A 14,166-nucleotide genomic window follows, 5' to 3' on the forward strand; every position below is an offset into this window, starting at 1 on the left:
GCAGGGTCACCCCGTGGGAAAGTGTCATCCGTGGGATAATGTCACCCCGTGGGGCAGGGTCACCCCGTGGGATACGGTCACCCCATGGGAAAGTGTCACCCGTGGGATAATGTCACCCCGTGGGGCAGAGTCACCCCGTGGGACACGGTTGCTGTGGACAGTCACCCCATGGGACACGGTCACCCCGTGGGTCAGGGCCACCCCGTGGGCAGGGTCACCCTGTGGGACATGGTCCCCGTGGGCAGGGTCACCCTGTAGAACGCGGCCACCCCGTGGGATAGTGTCACCCTGTGGGACACAGTTCCCACAGACAGAATCACCCCATGGGGCAGGGCCAGCCCCCCATGTGGTGTCCGGGCACATGTCCCCCATGTCCCCACAGGTGGCTGTGCCCCACCGAGGCCCCATCTGCATGGGTGGACAAGGGGCTCAGCCCACGCGTGCAGCCACGGTGGGGATGTCCCCAGCCGGGGGCACAGCGGAGACATGGGCCCGTGGCACCCCACAGCCGTGCCAGATGGGGACAGGGGGGACAGCTCATGGAGATGTTGATGGGGACCCCACGGGTGCCGGTGGGTGGGTGAGGGTGGTGGGTGGCACAGGGGTGACAGTGACGGGTGGCCCAGAGGTGATGGCAGCGGGGGGCACAGGGGTGACAGTGGTGGGTGACCCAGAGGTGATGGCAGCAGGTGGCACACAGGTGACAGTGGTGGCTGGCACAGGGGTGACAGTGGTGGGTAGCACAGGGGTGACAGTGGTGGGTGGCCCAGAGGTGATGGCAGCAGGTAGCACATGGGTGACAGTGGTGGGTGGCACAGGGGTGACGGTGGTGGGTGGCCCAGAGGTGATGGCAGCAGGTGGCACATGGGTGACAGTGGTGGATGGCCCAGGGCTCAGGGTGGCGAGTGGCACAGGGGTGATGGCAGCGGGTGGCACAGAGCTGATGGTGGTGAGTGTCCCATGGCTGATGGCAGTGGATGTGTCAGGGGTGACAGCGGCAGGTGACAGGCAGGCGAGGACAGCCCGCGGCAGGCGGGCCAGGCGGTGGCCGGCGCGGGTTCCCAGCAGCAGGTAGAGCCAGGGGTTGACGCAGCTGCTGAGGTTGAAGGCCAGTCCCAGCAGGTACAGCAGGTGACCGTGGGGACCGGGGGCCACCAGCTGCAGCAGCTGGGTGACCTGGAAGGGCAGATGCAGCAGCACGTAGGCGCTCAGCGTGGCCGCCACGATCCGCTGGAAACGAGCCAGCGGGCGGCCAGGCCGCCACCGTGCCACCACCAAGGCGACCCCGTGACACGCCACCACCACGCCAAACGGCACCAGTCCCTCCACCGTCACCTCCAGCCACCGCATGGGCTTCTCCCAGCTCCCCCTCTCGCTGCGGCAAACGGCCCAGCCGGGCAGCAGCTCCTCGGCCGACGACATGGCCGCGTCCGGCACGCTGCAGCCCCCCGCCGTCACCCACGCGCCCACGCACAGCGTCACCGGTAACCACGCTGGCCGCCGGCACCGGTACCAGAGCGGGGCGGCCACCAGTAAGCACCGGTCCAGGCTGATGGCCGCCAGCAAGAAGAGTCCGCTGTAGTAGCCCAAACCGTAAAGAAACTGGTGGAGGCGGCACAGGGGCGTCCCCAGTGTCCACCGGTCACCCTGCGCCACCGACCAGATCTGCAGGAGCGAGTTGGCGAGGAAGAGGAGGTCGGAGGCGGCCAGGCTGAAGATGAAGGTGGCCAAGCCCCGGCAGCGCAGCCGCCAGCCCGTCAGCCAGAGCGTGAAGGCGTTGGCCGGCAGCCCCAGCGCCGCGCAGGCCACCAGCAGCTGCCCGTCCCACGGCAGGGGGCCAGCGGGTGGCAGGGACGGCGGGGGGGACACGGTGACATTCGGCAGCTCCATCACCCCGGCTCCTGTGGGCAGCACGGGCGGCTCAGGGCTGCGGGAAAGTGTCGCCCCCGCTGGTGTCACCTCCTCCCGTGCCACCCCCTTCCATGTCACCCCATCCATGCTGTGACCCCCCCCAGACCCCCCTGATCCTCCTGACCTGGCTTTCTCCTGCCCTGCCCGCATTTTGGGGTTCCCTCCGCCATGGCACCCCTGTCCCCCACCGGCTGTGCCACCCTGTCCCCACTGTGCCCATCGTGCCCGCAGGGACACCCCACCAGCCCCTGCCCCGGGGAGTAAATGAAGTAGGACCTACTTTAATGGTGGGGAGCGCTCGGTGCTGGGACAGCGGGTGTGTGCAGGGGCCAGAGTGTCCCCGCGATGTCATCTCCTGCCACGCGCTGGCTTCCTGCTGTCACCCGCCCGCAGCTGCTGTGCCCAGCGATGGTATCGCAGGGACACGGGGGGGCCCTGCGCCCGCCACGGCACCCGCGGTTGTCACGTCCCTCCTGGGGGAACAGGTCCCCAGGCTGGGGATCGGGGTCTGGGCTGGGGACACGGGTGGTGGCCACGGGGTGAGAGCGCTGGGGACATGGGTCGGTGCTGGGGACATGCTGGCGGTGGCCATGGAGTCAGTGTTGGGGACATGGGTTGGTGCTGGGGACACTGGTGGTGGCCATGGAGCCAGTGTTGGGGACATGGGTTGGTGCTGGGGACACTGGTGGTGGCCATGGAGCCAGTGTTGGGGACATGGGTTGGTGCTGGGGACACTGGCGGTGGCCATGGAGCCAGTGTTGGGGACATGGGTTGGTGCTGGGGACACTGGCGGTGGCCATGGAGCCAGTGTTGGGGACATGGGTTGGTGCTGGGGACACTGGTGGTGGCCATGGAGCCAGTGTTGGGGACATGGGTCGGTGCTGGGGACACTGGTGGTGGCCATGGAGCCAGTGTTGGGGACATGGTTTTGTGCTGGGGACACGCTGGTGGCCATGAGGTGCCAGCACTGGGGACGTGGGCCAGTGCCAGTGCAAGGACACAGAGGGTGGCCCCGGGACACCCCCTGGGGACCCATCCGGTGGCCGGGGGGGCAGTGGCCGGTGGCTCTACCCGGGCACGAGGCCATGGAAGGTGACAGTGGCCATGAAGGGTGACAGCGGCTGGTGGCCGGTGGCCATTTCCTGCCACTAATCAGCACTAATTGGCTTTGCCCGGGAGCCCGCGGGGGGGTAAGAGGATTTCCCTGTCACCTCCTTCGGGCTCGGCCGCCGCGGGGTCCCGCTCCCTGCCCACCCATGCCACGCTCCCGCGGGGACAAGGGGACCCCCAAGGACACGGAGACCCCCAGCAAAGGGAAAGGTGGGGGGGAGGTGGGTGAGAAAACCCCCAAACCCCCCGAAACCAGCAGCGCCCCCCCGGCTGGCAGCAAGAGCCCCGGTTCCGAGTCCCGGCATGGTGGCCAGAAGAGTGGCAAGAAGGGACACGGGGACCCCCACGCCGCTGCCGCCAAGACCTACTCGCCCTTCCTCAACACCGTCTTCGGCAAGGTGGGGACGGCTGGGTGGGGACACTGGGGACTGGGGGGGACATGGGGACAAAGTTGGGGGTGGCCGGGGAGTCTGGGAATGGAGGGGACATGGGGGTACTGGGGATGGGGATGGGGACAGTCCAGGATCCAGCGGATGGAGGGGACATGGGGACAAAGTCAGGGGTGCTCTGGGACCCTGGGGATGGAGGGGACATGGGGACTAAGTCGGGGGTGCTCTGGGACCCTGGGGATGGAGGGGGCACGGGGGCACTGGGGATGGGGACAGGGACACTCTGGGATCCTGGGGATGGAGGGGACATGGAGACAAAGTTGGGGGTGGTCGGGGAGTCTCAGAATGGAGGGGACATGGCGGCACTGTGGATGGGGACAGGGACAGTCCAGAACTCTACAGATGGAGGGGACATGGGGACAAAGCTGGGGACACTCTGGGATGCTGGGGGTGGAGGGGACACTGGGCATTTGGGATGGTGTTGGGGACCCCCCAGGGCCCTGGGGATGGAGGGGACACCCATGGGGACATGCTGGCTGTCCTCCGCAGGGGGACACACGCTGCCCCCCCATGGAGCACCCTGGGCAGCACCCATGGGTGCCGGGCAATCCAGGGGGTCCTGGGCAGCCCTGGGGGGTGGTGACAGAGGGGACCCGGGGGACAGGGGTGCGGCAGGGGGCAGGGCAGGGCTTTGCCTCCAATCCCTCTAATCCCTCCCGCCGGAGTTAATTTTGGCCCCCGCTTAACGAAGGTGACACTGCGGGTTGTGGGGGGGGGGTTGGGGTTGAGCTGGGTCTGATTCTGTCCCCACCCCATGCATGTCTGTCCCAGGAGCGGGACTTGTCACCAGAGGAGCTGGACGGTGAGCAGAGGAGGGGACAGCGGGACACGGGCGGCTGGGGTGGGCTGGGGGCACGGGGGGACACGTTCTCATGGAGGGAGCTGACATGGGGACAGTGCCATGGGGACATATTGTCATGGAGGGATGTGACATGGGGACAGTGCCATGGGGACACGTGTTGTTGGACAGATCTACCATGGGGTGCAGTGTCATGGGGTGCAGTGCCATGGGGACACATGCCAGGGAGGGAAGTGAGGTGGGGACAGTGCCATGGGGATATATTGTCATGGAGGGATGTGACATGAGGACAGTAACATGGGGACACGTGTTTTTGGACAGATTTACCATAGGGTGCAGTGTCATGGGGTGCAGTGCCATGGGGACACGTGCCATGAAGGAACGTGCCATGGGGACAGTGCCATGGGGACATATTGTCATGGAGGGATCTGCCATGGGACATGGTGCCATGGGGACATGTGCCATGGAGGGATCTGCCATGGGGTGCAATGCTATGAGGACACATGCCATGGGGCACAGTACCATGGGGACCCCTCTCACGGTGGGACATCCAGGGAGGAGCCTGCCCTGGGCTGATGCAGTGCCAGAGTGACCCCCACACCTGACGGTGTCCGTGTCCCCGCGTGTCCCCGCCTGTCCCCAGAACTGCTGGACGCCTTCAAGGAGTTTGACACGGACCAGGACGGGTACATCAGCTACAAGGACCTGGGCGCTTGCATGCGCACCCTGGGCTACATGCCCACCGAGATGGAGCTCATCGAGATCTCCCAGCACATCAAGATGAGGAGTGAGCGGCCGCCGTGGGGACAGGGAGGGGACCGGGGGGACGGGGGACGGGGCGTGGGGTGCTGAGGGTGTCCCTGTCCTGTGCGCAGTGGGTGGCCGCGTGGACTTCGAGGACTTTGTGCAGATGATGGGGCCGAAGCTGCGGGAGGAGACGGCTCACATGGTGGGCGTGAGGGAGCTCAAGATCGCCTTCCGGGAGGTACGGCCACCGCCGCGGGGACCACGGCCACGGGAGGGACCGTGGGCACGAGGGGGCCCACGGGGGCGGAGGGGACAGCAGCCCTGGAGACACCATGGTGGGGACAATGACCATGGGGGTGACCACAGGTATGGAGGGGACAGTGACCACAGGAAGACCATGGGGTGACCACGACCGCAGGGGAATGGTGACCAAGGGGGTGGTCACAAACATGGAGGGGACAATAACCACAGGAAGACCATGGGGTGGCCATGTTCATGGAGGGGTGGTGACCATGGGCATGGAGGAGATAGTGACCATGGGAAGACCATGGGAGAACAATGACTATGGCGGTGACCATGGGAAGACCGTGGAGTGACAGTGACCACAGGGAAATGGTGACCATGGTGGTGACCATGGGCATGGAGGGGACAGTGACCATGGGAAGCCCATGGGGCTGACCACAGGCATAGAGATGGTGACCACAAGAAGATCAGGGGGTGACCATGACCACAGGGGAACAATGACCATGGGGGTGACCACAGGCAGGGAGAGGATGATGACCACGGGAAGACCAGAGGGTGACACTGACCACGGGGAACAGTCACCATGGGGTGACCATGGTTGTGGAGGGGCTGGTGGCCACAAGAAGACCACAGGGTCGCTGTGGCGGGTGGGGAGGGTGACCCCCCACCTGCGGGCGCCGCAGTTCGACATGAACGGGGACGGGGAGATCAGCGGGGCCGAGATGCGGGCGGCCGTCACGGCGCTGCTGGGGGAGCAGCTCAAGGCGCAGGAGGTGGACGAGATCCTGCAGGACGTGGACCTCAACGGGGACGGGCGCGTGGACTTCGACGGTGAGGGGCCCTCCCGGTTCCCTGCAGCCCCCCCTGCCCTCCCACAGGGGCTGCGAGGGGGGCTCAGCACCGGGTCCCCTCACACCCCCATCCCTCCTCCCGCAGAGTTTGTTATGATGCTGTCATCCCGGTAACGAAGCTTCGGGGCAGGAGGAGGGGACCTCCCCACCCCGCCCTTGTCAGGAGAAGGGGACCCACCCCCCGCCACCTCATCTTTGTCAGGAGGAGGGACCCCCCCACACACCCCATCTTTGTCAGGCGCTCCCTGCTCACACGACCAGCCCAACCTCGCTGCCACCATTAGGGTTCAGAGTGAACAACCAGAGCTGCGCCCATGTCTGGGAGCTGGGCAGACACGAGACCCGCCCACCCCAACAGCCCCCGGGGGTGGCGGTAGGGCCGGGGGGCGCGCTGGGGGAGCCAATAAACCCCCTTGATCAGAGCTGGAGGTGTCTGTTGGTTGTTGGAGGGGGACACGGGGTGGAACGTGGGGTGGCACCATCCCCAGCCCCTGACACCCCGAGTCACCTCTGCCCAGGGGTGAGCACACGGGGGTCACAGGGGAGGTCCCAACTGGGGACATCCCCTCGCAAAATGGGGTCCCTGGACTCCCCAAAAAAGTCACGTTTGAGCAGGAAGTTTTGGCTCCACTGGGGCTCGAACCCAGGACCTTCTGCGTGTAAAGCAGATGTGATCACCCCTACACCATGGAGCCGCCCAGGGGGGCTGCCCCGGCCCCCCCCCAATCCGGCAGGGGACCTGTGGGGACACTAGGGACACCCCCCAAAATCCCCACCGTTGGGGAGTCCCAATGGAAAATGTGTTGGGTTCTCAATGGAGGGGGGCAAAGGTTGGGTGTTTGAGACCCACCAGCTGCTGCCTTTGCTCAGGGGGGACACACACAGGGACCCCCAGGACAGACCCCTCTGGGCAGGGTCTGGGGGACAAACACCCCAGGGGCTGTGGGGTCACCCTGTGGACAAGTGTCCCCCTCCGTGGGTTTGACCCCCACTGTTCCCTTTTTTAGAGGGGTGGAAACAGCGCCAGGGAACCCCCAGGGCAGGGGGGCACTTGGGAGGGGGGGACAGGGGGTTCTTGGGGGCATCCCCACAGGGTGCCCACCCCAGGGTAATGGGGACAAGGAGCTGTGTCCCCAGGGCAGGGGGCACCTGGGGACTTTCAGGATTGGGGGGGGGGGGGGGGGGGCGGTGCACCTGGGGGACAAAGGACACTGAGCCCCCCACAGTGGCATTAGGGGGACACATTTTGGGGGGGCCCGTGATGGCAGCACATCCAGGAGAAGGAAGAAAGAGGAGGATGAGGGTTGAGGAGTGTGTGCCCCCCACCCAGATACTCCCCAGAGCTGCCTGGGTAGCTCTGCTGGCAGAGCATCAAACTTTTAATCTGAGGGTCCACAGTTCAAGTCCATGTTTGGGCACTGCCCCCCCCTTTTTTGGGGGGGTGCAGGGTGGGCCCTCAGCTCCCCCCAGTGTCCTGGGAAAAAGGGGGAGCCCCCCGACCAGCACCCACCCCCCCAACAGAACAGGCACAGCCAGGCTGGGGCATTCACAGATTTTAATTTAGTTGTTTTCCTGAAGGGGTGAGGGGAAAAAAAAAAAAAAAAAAAAAAAAGAAAAAAAAAGAAAAAAAAGAAAAAAGGCATCATATCCCCCCCACTTTTCAAGTTTGGGGGTGCAGAGACATCCCCCCCAGCCTTCCCTCCCCCAGCCCCTGTAGTGTTTGGGGTGCAGGGGCCCGCTGCTCCCCGGAGATGGATGGGAGAGACCCCCGCCCCCCCCCCCAAAACCCAGGACCTCCCCCTGCCCTACACAACCTCTGGGGAAGGCACCTGGGGGGGGGGGACACATCCCCAAAGTGTGTGTGGGGGGGCCGGGTACCCCCTCCCCAGAGTGCTGCAGGAAAAGGGGACCCTGGTTGCTCTCTACATATATATAATATACACCTATAGAACAGGCTGTGGGGTGGAGTCTGACCCCCCCCTCCCCAGCACCCCAAAGCCTGGGGGGGGCAAAGGGGACATGAAAAGAAAAGGGGGGGGGGGGGCAGAGACCAAGGCCAGCCTCGGGCTCACCCCGCTGCACCCGCCGCCGGGGCAGAGCCGGCCCCTGCCCACCCGGGGGGGCTGTGCCCCCCACCCTGGGGGGCTGCTGGGGAGGGGCCCCCCCTTAAAAATCAGGCCGGGGGGCGGGGGGGCTGTTCCACCACGGCATCAAGGTCAGTTTGGATGGGCTAAGGCAACCCCGGCAGGCGCTCGCGGCCACGGACAGACGGACAAAGAGGGGCACCGCGATGAGCTCCCCCCATAGCATCCGCCTGGCTTTTTTGTGTGTCCCCCCCCCCAGCTCAAAAAATGTCCGGACACAAGCTCCAGTCCTGCTTGTCTTTGCTCTCCCAGTACCCCCCCTTGTAGACGTGCGCCAGCTCCTGTGTCACCGGGTCCTTCCTGCGCTCGAACCACAGCGGCTTGTAGGGGTCGTAGGGGGTCCCTGGGGGGGCACAAAGTGGGGTGAGCACCAGGGGGGTACGCAGGCAGCTGGAGGGGGGGGAAAAAACCCCTTTTTTTACCATCCTCGGTGGCACGGGCGGCTTCGGCCTCGCGTTTTTTGCGGGAGAGCCGCTGTTTCTCCTCCAGCCGCTGTTTTTCGGTGTTGGCCTCGTCCCAGCGGCCGTTCTCCATCAGACGCTGGTCGGGGCGGCGGCGGCTGTCGGTGGGGGCCGTCCCGCTCTCGGGGGCATTCAGCGTCAGCGCCAGCTCCGAAAAATAGTACATGTTCTCCGCGTACTTCCTACGGGGCAGGGGGACGTGACAAAACTCAGCCTCGGTGACAAATCTCACCCCCAAACGACAAATCTCAGCCTATCCAGCAACAGGATTTACACCCAAACCATCAAAACCAGCCCCCCGCCGCGGCTTTGGGGACACTTTGTGTTGTGTCCCCAGCACTCACGGGAGGGGGTTTCTCTTCCACAGCAGCACCCGTGTGTCCTCAGCGTCGTGGGGTCTCTGCCGTCCCTCCGGTGCGTTGTCCCCAGCGCCCATCGGTACCTTGTAACACTCCATCTTCTCGTCCCACGTGCCCAGGAGGACAAAATGTACCTTCCCCGTGGGGTCTGTCACCTCCCCGGTGACCTGTGGGGACAGGGGACAGCCTGAATGGGGACACCCAGGAGCCAGCAGCACCCCGGCGCATCCCACGTCACCCCCCCGTCCCTACCTTCCTTGCCACGTCCCGCGAGAAGTAGCTGTAAGGGACAAACTTGAGGTTGCACTTGTCACCCGTCTTGTGGTTGACAATCTCGATTTCCCCCGACTGTGGAAGAGGAGATGCTCAGAGAGGGGAAACTGAGGCACGGGGGGGAAACTGAGGCACAGAACAGGCACAAAGGGGTCCCCGGGAAGCCCCATCGCCAGGTTTTTACCCCACCTGGTCTATCCAGAGCTTCCCCACGATGATGTTGTGCACGGTGGTGGTGACTTTTTTCCACGTGTAGTGGTTGCCCGAAGAGTGGAAGACGCAGTGGATGGTACCTGAGGAGGGATGTTGCGTTGGGGACAGTCCCCTTGGTCTCCAAACCCTGATGCTTCCCCTCCCTGAGAGTCTCCCTGCTCACCCAGAGGCATGACGGAGAGATATTTGCCCCGAAATTTGCTGGTGATTTTAATTTCCTGACGAAGCGTCCAACCATTTTTGGAGTCGGCGTGATGGGCGGCAGCTGGAGGGTGGTGGCTCACCTGGGTGGGACAAGGGGACAAAAATCAGCACTGGCCACCCCGATCGTACTGCGGGGGGCTGGGAGAAGCAGGTTTGGGGGTACCTGCTCGCAGAGGGAGCGATAACCGTTCTCCTCCAACCGATCCAGCTCAAACGTTTCCCCCAGGAGGGGGTTGAAGGGTTTGCTGGTGCGGAAAACTGTGGTGGAATAGGAGGAAACGGTGAAAGCCGCCACGTAACACAACTGCTCCAGCGAGTTCTCGCATTTGGCCGCTCGGTCCAGCAGCTCGTGGTACTCCAGGTCCTCCGTCAGACGCTGCAGCATGGACAGGGGCTCGTTGAAGTTCACCTGGAGGGGACAAAGGGGTTAACGGGGGTTTCCTGGGTGCCCCGTGCCCCCCCGAAAGCTCCCGCCCCACTCACTGGCATCGGGATTTTGGACAACTCCTTCCCGATGCAGTTTTTCATGATGCTCCAGAGGTTGAGGCTGTAATTGGGTTTGTAGGGGATGCGGGTTCTCTTCTCCTTCTTGGTGTCTTCTACCTGGTGCTTGTACTGGGGAGGGGGCGGAACAAAGGCTGTTGTGGCCCCTGCCATGGGAACTGGGGCACACCCGGTTCCTCTGCAACCAGCTCTGCTCACAGAACCCCCCGTCCCACCTGCTCGTCCAGGCTGATATCGCTGCTGGTGCCGCTGATGTTGCTGCCGGTGCGTCTGGGGGGGAGGAGGGGGGCAGAATCAGTCCCAGGGGGGCAGAATCAGTACTGGGGGGGGAGCCCCACAAACCACCACTTACTTGTGGCCCATGCTCTCTGGCATGGGGATGATCTCTGGGGCGTCGAAGAACTCATTGTCATCGTCCTCGTCGCTCAGGTCTCCTTTTGCGGGGCAGCACGGATCTGGGGAGAGGGGGACAGGGTCAGGTGAGCTCAAAATTCCCCTCAGAGGGTCCCTTGTCACCTCCTGCCAGGCGAGGGGACACTGAGAAGGGACAGAGGATGCTTAAGGAGGAGTGAGAGCAAAGTAAATGAGGTTTTGCGGCTGTCGGTGCCATAAGCTGCACGGGAGGGACCAGACAGCCCCGTTGCTTGGGGACAGCGATGTGACAGCAGCTGAGCCACGCTCAGGAGCAGGACGAGGAGCAGCCGGTACCTTTGGCAGAGCCGGCGGTGCCAGGTGCGGCGGCGGGCAGGACGGTGGCGCCACGGAAAGCCCTCTCCAGGTGGTTGTGCTGCTTGGCCAGTTGCTCCAGCGTCTCCTCCAGCCAGATCCGCTGATCCCGTTCGTGCTGGAGCGATTTTTGCCACTTTTTGCTGTGCGTCTGGGCCAGCAGCAAAAAATCCCGACAAGCCTGCGGGGAAATGGAGCCACGTCAGCGTCTGGTCCACATTTTGGGGGTCAAACCCATCCCCCAGGGCCCCTGTAGGGTGCGGAACTCACGTTGATCATGGCGTTGGAGGTGATGCGGAAGAGGGTGGCTCGTTCGTTGACCTGTTTGATCTTCTCGGTGCTCTCGGCCGGGAGGCGCAGGGTCTCCAGCTCACTGAGCGAGCGCTGCAGGGCCGTGCCGTGCTTGGCGATCAGGTCGTTGCAGGTGCTCAGATCCTCCACTTTGCTGGACAGGGTGCGTAACGTGCTCTGCAGCTCCGTCTTGTCCGTCTGCGACACCGACTCATCGCCGGAGTCATCTACCAGTGGGAAAGGACGTTAGTGTGGCTGCATGGGGTATATTGGGAATAATTTCTTCCTGGAAAGGGCTGTCGGGCATTGGAACAGGCTGCCCAGGCAGTGGTGGAGTCACCATCCCTGGAGGGGTTGGACAGATGGAGATGAGGTTCTCAGGGACGTGGGGCAGTGCCAGGGCTGGGGGAACGGTTGGACTCAATGATCTCGAGGGGCTTTTCCAACCAAAACACTTTTGTAATTCTACGATCTTCCCTTCCCGACAAAGGGGGAAGAAGGAGAAGCTGCACACTGGGAAGAAGTCCCCAAATTCCCCCCTGCACATAGGGCGCTCCCAGTCACTGTCACAGCGTCCTGAACGGTGATGCCAGAGCAGGGAGCGGCAGCTCAGAGCAGATGGTCGATGTCCTGGCACAGGAGCGCTTGCGCCAGCGAGGAAACACGTGCCAGGGCTGCTGGCGGCTGCTCGAGCCAGAATTGGGCAGTGGGGAAGGCGGCTCCACACCAGCGGGCAGGACACCCCGCCAAACCGTGCCGAGGGGACAATGGGGAAAAACAGGTTTGGAGGAGGCTCAGGAACAGAAAGGGGACATGGGGACATGTCTGGAGGAACAAAACAGCCCCTGTGTTCAAGGAGAGGGACCCACAGGAATGTCTCTCTCTACAACTATCTGAAAGGAGATTGGAGCCAGGGGGGGTCGGGCTCTGCTCCCCAGGAACAAGTGATGAGAGGAAACAGCCTCAAGTTGCGCCAGGGGAGGTTGAGGTTGGATCTGGAGAACAATTTCTTCCCCAAAGGGCTGTGGGGCATTGGAACAGGCTGCCCAGGGCAGTGGTGGAGTCACCATCCCTGAAGGGGTTGGACAGACGGAGATGAGGTTCTCAGGGACATAGGGCAGTGCCAGGGCTGGGTTAATGCTTGGACTCAATCTCGAGGGGCTTTTCCACCAAAATGACTCTGTGATTCTGGCGCAGGGTCTGACACACTACCTGGCTTTGGGGGACCAGGGGACGCCCCAGGGCGGTAGCCGTACCTGACTCCTCCAGCATCTTGACGGCTTTGGCCTTGGCCAGCTCCAGGGCGGTGACCCAGCGCTGCCGCTCCACCTCCGAGCTGGCCTTCAGGTGGTAGGTCTGGGCCCCCCCGTTGGAGATGATGAAGTTGCAGGAATCCTCCACCGTGATGTTGGCCGTGGCCAAGTTGATGGTGCCGCGGCAGGTGTGCCGCATCTCCGCCTTGGAGCTGGGCACAACGGGGGGACGGTGAGGGGGAGGGAGGAAAGGGAGGAACCGAATCCGTGGGGGGGCCCTGGCACTCCCCACCCCGCACTGGGGCTATTAATAGAGCAGTGGCGGGTGTGCCAAGGCGTGGGGTTTCATGGCCGGAATGCGGCCAAGGTTCCAGCGCTGCTTTGCGGGGAGAACACGGGGAGGGGGCATGACCCCCAGCCCCTGCGCTCCCCCCGCTGCCTCCCGTCCTCCGTCCCATCCCCTGGCAAGAGGGTGAAGTCCGGAGCGGTGCGGGGCCGTGCCAGCCCAGCACACCCTTCCACGTCACCGGGGCTGCCGGGACGGAGGGGAAAGAGCTGCCCGGGACCCCCCCCAGCCCGGCCCGGTGTCTCCCCCGCCCCGCGGGTCTGTAACCGGAGCCGGCAGCTGCTTTAGGGTTCCGGTTCCCTCATAAATAACGGAGGAGCCCAGAGGGACCGGGCTCAGGTGTCCCCTCGGGGACCGAGCGGTGACACGACGCGGGGGGGCTGGTAACGCTGCTGCCCCCCCAGCCCGGTTCCCACCCCCGGTGTCCCGGTGGGCAGGGGATGCGGGGAACAGCCCCGGGACCGGCCGCCCGCTCCGCCCGGGCACAGAGGGGACCGGCCCTGCCCGCCCAGCTGGCACCGGGGGACACCGAGGCCGCCCCGGGGGAGACACCGGCCGGGCCCAAGGCCGCGGGGGAGCCCCGAGGGGGCGGCGGGGCCGGGTTCCCGGTGTGGGGGGCGGGTCCCCCCGGTACCGTACCGGTAGTAGCTGAGGAGGCCGTTGCTGAGCACGAACCAGCGGCGCTGGTAGCCCTTGATGTAGTTGGTCCATTTGAAGAGCCAGCCCTCGCGCGCCGAACCGGACCCGGTACCGCCCGCCCCGGAACCGCCGCCGCCGCCGCCCCCCGCCGCTGCCACCGCCCCCGGGCCCGTCCCGCCGCCCGCCGCCGGGGAAGGCAGAGCGGGGGCCGCCCCCGGGGCCGCGGGCAGCGCCATGGGCCCGGGCAGCGCCGTGGCCGCCGCCGCCACCGCCGGGCCGGGGCCCGCGGCCGCCGCACGCAGCTCCGCCATCACCGCCGCCGCCACCGCCCCGCCGGCGTCACTCGCCCCGCCCCTCCGGCCGCGCCCCATTGGCGGAGGCGGCCGCCGCTCGCCCCGCCCCGACGGGAGGATTGGCGGCTCCGCCGGCGCGGGGCGGTGCTTGAGTTTCTATTGGATGCTGTCACGCCTGCGCTGAAGGCGGCGCGGCTGCGCACCGCCCCCGCCTTCTCATTGGTCTCTTCCCCTGTCTGTCTCCGCGGCACGCCAATGAGCTGAGGAGCGCGGCGCCGCGCGTCAGTGACGCCAGGACGCCGTGCGGCGGGGCGGGGCCGCGCGACGGAGCGGTGACTCATCCCACGCCC

The 14,166-nt window shown here is 65.1% G+C and overlaps 3 protein-coding genes and 1 non-coding gene across 4 annotated transcripts; 1 reads left to right on the forward strand and 3 right to left on the reverse strand.

Moving 5' to 3' along the window:
* Positions 1-537: 537 nt before the first annotated feature.
* On the reverse strand, positions 538-1,890 carry GPR152 (G protein-coupled receptor 152). The gene is made up of 2 exons (XM_065635783.1): positions 897-1,890; positions 538-656 (listed from the first exon to the last, which is right to left on the reverse strand). The coding sequence occupies exons 1-2, from the start codon at positions 1,888-1,890 to the stop codon at positions 538-540; spliced, it is 1,113 nt and encodes a 370-aa protein (XP_065491855.1).
* A 1,277-nt stretch (positions 1,891-3,167) lies between these two features.
* Positions 3,168-6,224, forward strand: LOC135989158 (calcium-binding protein 2-like). Its single transcript, XM_065635786.1, has 6 exons — positions 3,168-3,419; positions 4,242-4,272; positions 4,913-5,056; positions 5,145-5,254; positions 5,943-6,090; positions 6,196-6,224. The coding sequence occupies exons 1-6, from the start codon at positions 3,168-3,170 to the stop codon at positions 6,222-6,224; spliced, it is 714 nt and encodes a 237-aa protein (XP_065491858.1).
* Positions 6,225-6,732: 508 nt separating this feature from the next.
* Positions 6,733-6,805, reverse strand: TRNAV-UAC (transfer RNA valine (anticodon UAC)). Its single transcript has one exon. It is a non-coding gene; the product is annotated as a tRNA-Val (tRNA).
* Positions 6,806-7,655: 850 nt separating this feature from the next.
* Positions 7,656-13,842, reverse strand: OSBP (oxysterol binding protein). The gene is made up of 14 exons (XM_065636620.1): positions 13,524-13,842; positions 12,542-12,750; positions 11,265-11,512; positions 10,977-11,175; positions 10,621-10,723; positions 10,484-10,538; positions 10,248-10,379; positions 9,928-10,173; positions 9,724-9,844; positions 9,537-9,640; positions 9,327-9,422; positions 9,060-9,241; positions 8,677-8,897; positions 7,656-8,597 (listed from the first exon to the last, which is right to left on the reverse strand). Exons 1-14 carry the CDS (start codon positions 13,832-13,834, stop codon positions 8,455-8,457), a joined length of 2,370 nt encoding a protein of 789 aa, XP_065492692.1. The 5' UTR covers positions 13,835-13,842; the 3' UTR covers positions 7,656-8,454.
* Positions 13,843-14,166: the final 324 nt, after the last annotated feature.

Source organism: Caloenas nicobarica, chromosome 5, assembly GCF_036013445.1.
Source record: "Caloenas nicobarica isolate bCalNic1 chromosome 5, bCalNic1.hap1, whole genome shotgun sequence".
Classification (NCBI taxonomy): Eukaryota; Metazoa; Chordata; class Aves; order Columbiformes; family Columbidae; genus Caloenas; species Caloenas nicobarica.

Excerpts from the sequence above, each read along its gene's own strand:
- GPR152 (XM_065635783.1), bottom strand. The coding sequence starts at position 1,890 with ATGGAGCTGCCGAATGTCACCGTGTCCCCCCCGCCGTCCCTGCCACCC. Across the intron at positions 657-896 it reads CCCTGTGCCACTCGCCACCC|TCACCCCTGTGCCCCCCGCT; the intron begins TGAGCCCTGGGC and ends CACCCACCACTG.
- LOC135989158 (XM_065635786.1), top strand. The coding sequence starts at position 3,168 with ATGCCACGCTCCCGCGGGGACAAGGGGACCCCCAAGGACACGGAGACC. Across the intron at positions 5,057-5,144 it reads CCAGCACATCAAGATGAGGA|TGGGTGGCCGCGTGGACTTC; the intron begins GTGAGCGGCCGC and ends TCCTGTGCGCAG. Across the intron at positions 6,091-6,195 it reads CGGGCGCGTGGACTTCGACG|AGTTTGTTATGATGCTGTCA; the intron begins GTGAGGGGCCCT and ends CTCCTCCCGCAG.
- OSBP (XM_065636620.1), bottom strand. The coding sequence starts at position 13,834 with ATGGCGGAGCTGCGTGCGGCGGCCGCGGGCCCCGGCCCGGCGGTGGCG. Across the intron at positions 10,724-10,976 it reads CACCGCCGGCTCTGCCAAAG|ATCCGTGCTGCCCCGCAAAA; the intron begins GTACCGGCTGCT and ends CCCTCTCCCCAG. Across the intron at positions 8,898-9,059 it reads TGGAAGAGAAACCCCCTCCC|GAAGTACGCGGAGAACATGT; the intron begins GTGAGTGCTGGG and ends CCTGCCCCGTAG.